General features: G+C 48.9%; 1 protein-coding gene across 1 annotated transcript in view; it reads left to right on the top strand.

Moving 5' to 3' along the window:
- Window positions 1–2,869: 2,869 nt before the first annotated feature.
- Window positions 2,870–11,385, top strand: part of SULT2B1 (sulfotransferase family 2B member 1) — a 25,185-nt gene continuing 16,669 nt past the window's right edge. The window contains exon 1 of the mRNA XM_017864309.1: window positions 2,870–3,038. Coding sequence (XP_017719798.1) covers window positions 2,870–3,038 — 169 coding nt within the window. The remainder of the gene's footprint in view (window positions 3,039–11,385) is intronic.

Here is an 11,385-nt window from a genome sequence, read left to right as displayed (position 1 = left end):
GTGACCCAGGCATAGAGAAGGTCGCCCCAGGCAGATTTGTTCTACAAGGTGGACAGCAGGCGCAGGGCACCTGTTTTAGGAATGCGAGGATGCAGCTACAAAAGCGCTTGGGCGGGTGTCGGGGGCGCTCCTTGGTGGGCTCAGTGCTCAGGCCCAGAGAGTGGCAGGTCAGGGGGGCATTTCCAGGAGCGGGAACAGCAGCTCCAGGGGCCCAGAGGTGGGACTAGTGCTCGGTGCATTTGGAGGTCTTGGCTGGACTGTGGGGTTCATGGGGAAGGAGGGCCTGAGTCTACAGGGCTCAGAGGTCACCGCAGCTTGGGTTCAAATCCCAACTCTGTACAGTTCTTGTGTGGCCACAGCCAAATTGCTTCCCTTCTTGAACCTCTATGTCCTTTCTATAGCACTGGAACCTACAGCGAGAGCCCGATTCTACCACACCCACTGCACGACAATTGGTTTGTTTGTATGTTTGTTTCTAGAGGCAGGGTCTCACTCTGTCACCCAGGCTGGAGTGCAGTGGCGCAATCTCAGCTCACTGCAGCCTCAAACTCCTGGCTCAATTGATCCTCCTGCCTCAAACTCCCAAGTAGCTGGGACTACACGTATATGCCACTACACTCAGCTAATTTTTAATTTTTACACAGAGACAGTGTTCTTGTTATGTTGCTCATGCTGGTCTCGAACTCCTGTCCTCCAGTAATCCTCCTGTCTTGGCCTCCCAAAGTGCTGGGACTTCAGGTGCGAGCCACTGCGCCCAGCCGCTGAGGAGTTTTCAAAGCGTCCGCAGCACCCAGGGCTGAGAACTGCTACAGCAGCTGAAAGCCATAAGTGTCTTTGACTTTCCTTTTGTCCTGGTAAACCCCTTCATTCCTTCCTTCCTTCCTACACTCAGTCAATCAAACGCTGGTTGAACACCAACATGTCCCAGCACTGTGGGCTCCACCCTGGCCTCCGGGGAGTGGTGGTGGGACTCCCAATTTGGAGATTGTAGGTGCCAAGAGGAATGGGCAAGATGCCCTCCCATTCATTCATTCCTTCAGGGCTTCTCCAAGGGCACAGGGTCTTTTCTTGTTGGCATCTGGGTTTTCCTCTCCTGTAAGCTGGGAAGGAGCTTTCTCCCTCAAGGAGCTATTGTCCAGATCAAAGACTAAAATAATGCTAAACAGAGCTTCCGTTTCCTGATAAATGTATGGGGAGCCAGGCACTTAAAATATATTATCCCGTTGAATCCCCAAGTAGGATTAAAACCTCAAGGCAGAGATTGCTCTTATCCTCACGTGACAGATGACGAAACTGAGGATCAAAGAATTGAGGTCCACTGCCCAAGGCACAGAAAGAGCAAGTAGGACCTATGGCCCAGCCAAGGCCCAGCAGGCACTCAGTAGCTAATACTCCTGAAAACTGATTACCTCACCGCGCCTGCCCACTGGACTAAATCTGCCTGGTAACCGATGACATCATCACTAATTCCACACCCACACTCAACCTATGGGATAACTGATGACATCACTGAACAAAGTAACTGCAGTTTATTGAAGGCCTACTGTGTGCGCAAGGTTGTGCTAAGCAGGCCCTCCTCTGAGTTCACATAAGGCCCCGTGGTGCCTGCTACTGCATGAAATAATCATAATAAATTTAGCTCAAAGTTACGGAATGCAGACTCTGAGCTAGGCTCTGTTTTAATCTTTTTTTTTTTTTTTTTTTGAGACAGAGTCTTGCTCTGTCCCCTGGGCTGGAGTGCAATGGCGCAATCTCGGCTCACTGCAACCTCCACCTCTTGGATTCAAGCAATTCTCCTGCCTCAACCTCCCGAGTAGCTGGGATTGCAGGTGCCCACCACCACACCCGGCTAATTTTTGTGTTTGTTTTGTTTTATTTTGTTTTGAGATGAAGTCTCACTCTGTTGCCCAAGCTGGAGTGCAGTGGCATGATGTCAGCTAAGTGCAACCTCAACCTCCTGATCTCGTGATCCACCTTGACCTCCCAAAGTGCGGGACAACAGGCGTGAGCCACCTCACCCGGTATCTTTTTATTTAAAAAAAAATTGTTTTTTGCCGGGCGCCGGTGGCTCCAAAGCCTGTAATACCAGCCTTGGGAGCCGAGACGGGTGGATCACGAGGGTCAGGAGAATCGAGACCATCGCTGGCTAACACGGTGAAACCCCATCCTCTACTAAAAAAAAAAAATTACCCCAAAAATCCAGCTGCGCGAGGTTGGCGGGCGGCCTGTAGTCCCAGCTACTCAGGAGGTGAGGCAGGAGAATGGCGGGAACCCCGGAAGGCAGAGCTTGCAGTGAGCTGGAGATCCGGCCACTGAACTCCCAGCCTGGGCCGAGTAGAGCCGAGACTCCATCTCCAAAAAAAAATAAAATAAATAAATAGAAATAAAAAATAAAAATAAAATTAAAATTTTAAATATTTTATTTTATTATTTTATTTTATTTTATTTTTGAGATGGAGTTTCGCTCTTGTCGCCCAAACTGCAGTGCAATGGCACCACAATCTCAGCTCACTGCAACCTCCGTCTCCTGGGTTCAAGCGATTCTCCTGCCTCAGCCTCGGAGTAACTGGGATTACAGGCATGCGCCACCACGCCCAGCTAATTTTTGTCTTTTTAGTAGAGACAGGGTTTCACCATGTTGGCCAGGCTGGTCTCGAACTCCTGACCTCAGGGGATTCACCCGCCTCCGCCTCCCAAAGTGCTGGGATTACAAGCGTGCGCCACTGTGCCCGACCAGCTTTATAAGGTTTATAGGGACAGTGTCACCACTTTACAGAAGAGGGACCAAGGCTCTGAGGAGGAAGTTCCCTGCCAGGGTCCGAGTGGCGCCACCCTGAGAACCCTGGCACCCACCTCCCTGCTCTCCCTCATGGCGTCTCCCCCACCCTTCCACAGCCAGAAGTTGCCAGGTGAATACTTCCGGTACAAGGGCGTCCCCTTCCCCGTCGGCCTGTACTCGCCCGAGAGCATCAGCTTGGCGGAGAACACCCAAGATGTGCGGGACGACGACATCTTTATCATCACCTACCCCAAGTCAGGTACCTGCGGGCTGCGGGCGTCCGGGGCTGGGGAGCGTGGGGAGGGGATGCGGCGGAGGACGGGAAAGGCACATCGAGGAAGAAGGGAGGAGGAAAAGCGGGGCCGGGTTTGTTCAGAACTGTGCCCCTGCCAGAAGTAGCCTCCCAGGGATACGCACCCGGCGCCCAGTCTCTCCCCTCCAGGTCAGTTCTCAACACTTCGCCTTCCCTGACCTCCCTGGCTGAAATAGGGCCCTCATTCTGTCCCTCCCTGTCCTCTTTACCCTCCACTTTTCTTTTATCTTTTCTTCTCTTCTCTTCTTTTCTGTTTTCTTTTCTTTTCTTTTTTGTAGAGATGGGGTCTTGCGACGTTGCCCAGGCTGGTCTTGAACTCCTGATCTCAAGTGATCTTTCCGCCTCGGCCTCCCAAAGTGCTGGGATTACAGGCATGAACTACCACACCTGACCATTTTTATTTTTATTTTTTGAGACAAGGTCTTGCTCTGTCACTCAGGCTGGGGGTGCAGTGGTGCAATATCAGCTCATCAACCCTCCCATCCTCCCAAAGTGCTGGGACTACAGGTGCTGGTCACCACCTAATTGTATACCTTTTTCTTTTTTGGAGGTCTTGCTCTGTCGTCCAGGCTGCAATGTGGTGGTACAATCTCAGCTCATTGCAGCCTCGACCTCCTGGACTCAAGTGATCTGCCCACCTCAGCCTCCTGGGTAGCTGGAACCACAGGTGTGCACCACCACACCTAGATAACTTTTGTAGAGACGGGGTTTCATCATGTTGCACAGGCTGGTCTTGAACTCCTGGGCTCAAGCAATCTTTCTGCCTCAGCCTCCCAAAGTGCTGGAATTACAGGTGTGAGCCACCGCACCCAGCTAAATTGTATACTTTAAAGTGATGAATTATATACAATTTGAGTGTTTGAGTTTGAGACCAGCCTGGGCAAAACGGCAAACCCCCAGTCTTTTTTTTTTTTTTTTTTTTTGTGATGGAGTCTTGCTCTGTGGCCCAGGCTGGAGTGTAGTGGCATGATCTCGGCTCACTGAAACCTTCGCCTCCCGGGTTCAAGCAATTCTCTGCCTCAGCCTCCTGAGTAGCTGGGATCAAAGGTGCCCACCACCACCCATGGCTACTTTTTTTTTTTGTATTTTTAGTAGAGACGGGGTTTCACCATCTTGGTCAGGCTGGTCTTTAACTCCTGACCTCATGATCTACCAGCCTCAAAGTGTTGGGATTACAGGCGGAAGCCACCGAGCCCAGAATTTTTTTTTTTTTTTTGAGACAGAGTCTTGTTCTGTTGCCCAGGTTGGAGTGCAGTGGTGTGATCTCGGCTCACTGCCACCTCTGCCTCCTGGGTTCAAGCGATTCTCCTGCCTCAGCCTCCCGAGTATCTGGGACTACAGGCATGCGCCACCACGCCCAGCTAATTTTTGTATTTTTAGTAGAGACGAAGTTTCACTATGTTGGCCAGGATGGTCTCTATCTCTTGACCTTGTGATCTGTCTGCCTCAGCCTCCCAAAGTGCTGGGATTACAGGCGTGAGCCCAGTCAATTAGTAGCATTTAAATGACCAAAGGGAAATAACAAAAACTCTTTCTTCCCTTTTTTCTCCTCTCTTCCCCACCTCCTCCGACAAGTATTTATTAAACACATATTATGTGCCCTGCACTGTTCTAAGAACAAAGAAAGCTGCAACTCTCCAGACACACTGAAATGTCTGCCTTTATGAAGCTCACATTGCGGTGGGGGAACCCAGAGAATAAATCAACAAATAAAAATATGACACTATGAAAAAAACCATATGACACTATGACTGGTGGCAATAAATGCTGTGAAGAAAAGTAGAGGGTAGGCGGGCCGTAGTGGCTCATGCCTGTAACCTCAACACTTTGGGAGGCTGAAGTAGGAGGATCACTTGAGGCCAAGAGTTCAAGGCCAGCCTGGGCAACATAGCAAGACCCCATCTCTACAAAATAAAATAACCAGGCATGGTGCTGTGCACCTGTAGTCCCAGCTACTCGGGAGGCTGAGGCAGGAGGATCACTTTAGCTGGAGAGGTTGAGGCTGCAGTGAGCTGTGATCACACAACTGCACTTCAGCCTGGGCAACAGAGTGAGACACTGTTTCAACAAAAAGAAAAAGGGTACAATTCAATGACTTTGCCATGTTCAATAGCATGTGGTCATCCATTACCACAATCAATTTTAGAATATTTTCAGCCAAGCACAGTGGCTCACACCCATAATCCCAACACTTTGGGAAGCCGAGGCAGGAGGAACTCTTGAGCCTAGGCCAGCCTGGCCAACATGGCGAGACCCCCTCTCTTCAAAACATACAAAAATTAGCCAGGCATCATAATGCATGCCTGTAGTCCCAGCTACTTGGGAGTCTGAGGTGGGAGGATCGCCTGAGCCTGGGAGGTGGAGGTTGTAGTGAGATGTGTTCACCCCACTGCACTCCAGCCTGAGTGGCAGAGACTCTGTCTCAAAAATAAAACACTGAGTGGGCCGGGCACTGTGGCTCATGCCTGCAATCCCAGCAGTTTGGAGGCCAAGGCGGGTGGATCACTTGAGGTCGGGAGTTCGAGACTAGCCTGGCCAACACGGTGAAGCCCCGTCTCTACTAAAATACAACAACTAGCCAGGCATGGTGGCACACACCTGTAATCCCAGTACTCCACAGGCTGAGGCAGGAGAATCACTTGGAACCCGGGAGATGGAGGTTGCAGTGAGCCGAGAGTGTGCCACTGCACTCCAGCCTTGGCGATAGAGCGAGACCTTGTCTCAAAGATAAAAATAAAAATAAAAAATAAAGAATATTATCATCATCCAACAAGAAACTCTAGACCTATAAACCATCACCTCCCAATCCTCACATCCCCTCCCCCCAGGCCCTGGTAACCACCAATCTCCATTCTGTTTCTATGGATTTGTCTATTTTGGGCATTTCATGGAAATGGAATCTACACTATGTGGCCTCTTGTGTCTGGTTTCTTCCTGAACATCACATTGTCCAGGTTCAACCACATTGTAGCATGTGTCAGAGTTTCATTCCTTTTTATGGTCCAATAATATTTTATGTTATGTGTAAACTATATTTTATTTATTCATCAGTTGATAAGCAGTTGGATTATTTCCACTTTGGGCTTATTATGAGTGAAGCCGCTGTGAACATTGCACACAAGTTTTTTGTTTTTTGTTTTTTTGCGGTGAAGTCTCGCTCTTATCCCTCAGGCTGGAGTGCAGTGGTGTAATCTCGGCTCACTGCAACTTCTACCTCCCGGGTTCAAGCGATTCTCCTGCCTCAGCCTCCTGAGTAGCTGGAATTACAGGCACCTGCCACCACATCCAGCTCATTTTTGTAATTTTTAGTAGAGACGGGGTTTCACTATGTTGGCCAGGCTGGTCTCAAACTCCTGACCTCAGGTGATCTGCCTGCCTCAGCCTCCCAAAGTGCTGGGATTACAGGCGTGAGCCACCGCGCCCGGCCTTGCATGCAAGTTCTTGTTTCTATTTTTATTTTTTGAGGCAGGGTCTCCATCTTTCACCCAGGCTGGAGTGCAGTGGTGTGGTCTTGGCTCACTGCAGCCTTGACCTCCTGGGCTCAAACTATCCTCCCACCTGAGCCTCCTGAGTAGCTGGGACGACAAGTGCACACCAACACACCCAGTTAATTAAAAAACATTTTTTTGGCCAGGCGCGGTGGCTCACGCCTGTAATCCCAGCACTTTGGGAGGCCGAGGTGGGCGGATCACAAGGTCAGGAGATCGAGACCATCCTGGCTAACACAGTGAAACCCCGTCTCTACTAAAAATACAAAAAAAAAATTAGCCAGGCGTGGTGGCGGGCGCCTGTAGTCCCAGCTACTCGGGAGGTTGAGGCAGGAGAATGGCGTGAACCCAGGAGGCGGAGCTTGCAGTGAGCCGAGATTGGGCCACTGCACTCCAGCCTGGGCGACAGAGCGAGACTCCGTCTCAAAAAAAAAAAAAAAAATTAGCCAGGCGTGGTGGCGGGCGCCTGTAGTCCCAGCTACTCGGGAGGTTGAGGCAGGAGAATGGCGTGAACCCAGGAGGCGGAGCTTGCAGTGAGCCGAGATTGGGCCACTGCACTCCAGCCTGGGTGACAGAGCGAGACTCCGTCTCAAAAAAAACATTTCTTTTTTTCCACAGACAAGGTATCACTGTGTTGCCCAGACTGGTCTCAAACTCAGGGGCTCAAGCAGTTCTCCCTTCTTGGCCTCCCAAAGTGTTGGGATTTCAGGAGTGAGTCTCTGCACCGGGCCCTGCACACAAGTTCTTATGTGGACATATGTTTTCTTTTTTTTTATGGAGACAGGGTCTCACTGTTGCCCAGGGTGCAGTGCAGTGTCGAGATCTCAGTTCACTGCAACCTCCGCCTCCACGGGTTTAAGCAATTCTCCTGCCTCAGCCTCCTGAGTAGCTGGAATTACAGCCGCCCACCACCACGCTTGGCTAATTTTTGTATTTTTAATAGAGACGGGGTTTCCCCATGTTGGCCAGGCTGGTTTCAAACTCCCAACCTCAGTTAATCCACCCGCCTCGGCCTGCCAAAGTGCTGGGATTACAGACGTGAGCCACCGTGCCAGCCCAAAGGGCTTTTTCGATTCTTCCCAGCAATAGGTGACCCTCTATTGCCCCACATCTTCTCCAGTGATTAGCATCAACAGGAATTTCTTTATTTACTGGAGACAAGGTCTTGCTCGGTTGCCCAGGCTGAAGTGTAGTGGCGAGATCATGGCTCACTGCAACCTCCACCTCCCGGGCACAAGCGATCTTCCCATCCCAGCCTCCCTAACAACCACCACACCCAGCTAATTTTTATAGCAATAAGGGTCTCTGGTTGGTCTCGAATGCCTGGGTTCAAGCGGTCTTCCTGCCTCAGCCTCCCAAAGTGCTGGGATTACAGGCATGAGCCACCCTGCCTGGCCAGTTTTTTTTCTAAAGCTATTTTGAAAGGTGCATACTGGTATTTCACTGTGGTTTTAATTTGCATTTCCCTAATAGCTAATGGTGTTTGAGCATCTTTTGTGTGCTCATTAGCCATCATATATATTTCTTTCTGTTTGTTTGTTCTGTTACTTGCCACTGACTTGAAGCTCACAAATATATTCTTTGGCAAATTGTTGATATATTTTCCCTTTTCTTTTCTTTTTTTTTTTTTGGAGATGGAATCTTGCTCTGTCGCCCAGGCTGCAATGCAGTGGTTTGATCTCGACTCACTGCAACCTCTGCCTCCTGAGTTCAAGCAATTCTCCTGCTTCAGGCTCCCGAGTAGCTGGGACTATAGGCATGCACCACCACACCCGGCTAATTTTTATATTTTTTAGTAGAGACAGGGTTTCACCATATTGATCAGGCTGGTCTTGAACTCCTGACCTCAAGTGATCCGCCCTCCTCGGCCTCCCAAAGTGCTGAGATTACAGGCGTGAGCCACCACGCTCGGCCATATTTTTCCTCTTTTGAATTGGATTGTTTTCTTATCATTGAGATTTGAGAGTTCTTTATATGAACTGAGAACAGATCCTTGATCAGATACTTGTTTTGCAAATATTTTCTCCCAATCAATGGCTTGTCTTTCCATTTTCTTATCAGACTCTTCTCAGAGTATGTTTATTATTATTATTATTATTATTATTATTATTATTATTGAGATGAAGTCTCACTCTGTCGACCAGGCTAGAGTGTAGTGGTGCCATCTTGGCTCACTGCAACCTCTGCCTCCTGGATTCAAGCGATTCTCCTGCCTCAATCTCCCGAGTAGCTGGGATTACAGGTGCGTGCCACTATGCCTGGCTAATTTTTATATTTTTAGTAGAGATGGGGCTTTGCCATGTTGGCCAGGCTGGTCTCGAACTCCTGACCTCAGGTGATCCACCCGCCTCGGCCTCCCAAAGTACTGGGATTACAGGCATGAGCCACTGCGCCCAGTCTTGATTTTGCTTGTTTTTCTTTCTCATTGTCCCATCTTGGAACTTTAAACAAATAACTTTCTGGGTTTTTTTTTTTTTTTTTTACAGTTCCATAGTATTTCATGACACAGGATATACAATAATTCTTGCTTAACCAGTTTCCTACTGATTGATATTAATGTTCAATCTTTTGCCTGTGTATACAATGTAAACGGTATGCACAGTATCTTGTACATGCAGTACTTGGCATTGAATACATTTATCTCCAGGACAAATACCTGGACATAGAATTGCTTGGTCAGAGTCGGTACATTTGTAATTCTGATATATAATGGCTACATTTCCCTCTGTAGAAATTGTGGAAACTTGTTCTCCAAGCCAGGCGGGGTGGTTCAAGCCTGTAATCCCAGCACTTTTGGGAGGTCGGAGCAGGCGGATCACTTGAGGTCAGGAGTAGGAGAACAGCCTGGCCTACATGACCCCATATCTACTAAAAATACAAAAATTAGCTGGGCATGGTGGCACATGCCTGTGGTCCCAACTACTCGGGAGGCTGAGGCGTGAGAATCGCTTGAACTGGGGAGGCAGAGGTTGCAGTGAACCAAGATCGCACCAATGCACTCCAGCCTGGGCAACAGGGCAAGACCCTGTCTCAAAATAAAATGAAAAAAGAATTATTTGCAGTTGGGCATGGTGGCTCATGCCTGTAATCCCAGCACTTTGGGAGGCCAAGGCAAGTGGATAGCTTAAGCCCAGGAGTTCAAGACCAGCCTGAGCAACATGGCAAAATCCTATCTCTACAAAAAAATAAAAATAAAATTAGCCAGGTGCGGTGGTGCATGGCTGTAGTCCCAGCTACTTGGGAGGCTGAGGTGGGAGAATCACCTGAGCCTAGAAGGTTGAGGCTGCAGTGAGCCATGATTATGCCATAACACTCCAGCTTGGGGAAGACGGTGAGACCCTGACTCAGAAAAAAAAAAAAAAAAAAACAACTTGAGCCAGGCATGGTGGCGTGTACCTGGAATCCCACTACTTAGGAGTTTAAGGGACAATAATCACTTGAATCCGGGAGGCGGAGCTTGCAGTGAGCCGAGATTGCGCTACTGAACTCCAGCCTGGGTGATAGAGCGAGACTCTCTCAAAGAGAGAGAGAGGGAGAGAGAGAGAATTATTTGCACACATTAGGTGGCTATTACTTAGAAAATAACATGTGGCCAGGTGCAGTGGTTCGTACCTATTATCCCAACACTCTGGGAGGCCAAAGTGGGAGGATCGTTTGAGCCCAGGATTTCAAGATCAGCCTGGGCAACATAATGAGACCCTGTCTCTATCAAAAAAAAAAAGAAATTTAAGAAAAAAAAACAGAATAGTCCAGGCACAGTGGCTCATGCCTGTAATCCCAGCACTTTGGGAGGCCAAGGCAGATGGATCACCTGAGGTCAGGAGTTCAAGACCAGCCTGACTAACATGGAGAAACCCCATCTCTACTAAAAATACAAAATTAGCTGGGCGTGGTGGCGGGCACCTGTAATCCCAGCTACTCAGGAGGCTGAGACAGGAGAATCACTTGAACCCTGGAGGTGGAGGTTGCAGTGAGCCGAGATCACACCATTGCACTCCAGCCTGGGCAACAACAGTGAAACTCCATATCAAAAAAAGAGAAAAAAAGAAAAGAAAAAAACAGAATAGAAGAAAATACCAAGTGTGGCAAGGATGTTGAGAAAATGGGACTCTTGTGCACTGTTGGTGAGCATGTAGAATGGTACAGCTGCTATGGAAAACAATTTAGCAGTTCCTCAAAAAATTAAACATAGAATTACCATATAAACTCAGCAGTTCAACTTCTGGGAATATGCCCAAAAGAACTAAACTTTAGGTGGGGAGACTGTAACAGATATTTGTACACCAATGTTCATAGCCACATTATTTGCAATTACCAAAAGCTGAAACTATCCAAATGTCTGTTGATTAATGAATGGATAAACAAATTATGCTATACCAATACAATGGAATATTATTCAGCCTTAAAAAGGAAGGAAATTCGACCGAGTGTGGTGGCTCATGCCTGTAATCCCAGCACTCTGGTAGGCCGAGGCAGGTGGATCACCTGAGGTCAGGAGTTCAAGACCGGCCTGGCCAACATGGTAAAACCCCATCTCTACTAAAAATACAAAAATTAGCTGGGCCTGGGCCGGGCGCGGTGGCTCAAGCCTGTAATCCCAGCACTTTGGGAGGCCGAGACGGGTGGATCGCGAGGTCAGGAGATCGAGACCAACCTAGCTAACACGGCGAAACCCCGTCTCTACTAAAAAATACAAAAAACTAGCCGGGCGAGTTGGCGGGCGCCTGTAGTCCCAGCTACTTGGGAGGCTGAGGCAGGAGAATGGCGTAAACCCGGGAGGCGGAGCTTGCAGTGAGCTGAGATCC

The sequence above is a fragment of the Rhinopithecus bieti genome, unplaced genomic scaffold (assembly GCF_001698545.2).
Source record: "Rhinopithecus bieti isolate Rb0 unplaced genomic scaffold, ASM169854v2 scaffold_75559, whole genome shotgun sequence".
NCBI classification, from domain to species: domain Eukaryota; kingdom Metazoa; phylum Chordata; class Mammalia; order Primates; family Cercopithecidae; genus Rhinopithecus; species Rhinopithecus bieti.
Note: the sequence above shows the minus strand (reverse complement) of the source record. Positions and strands in the feature narration are given on the sequence as shown.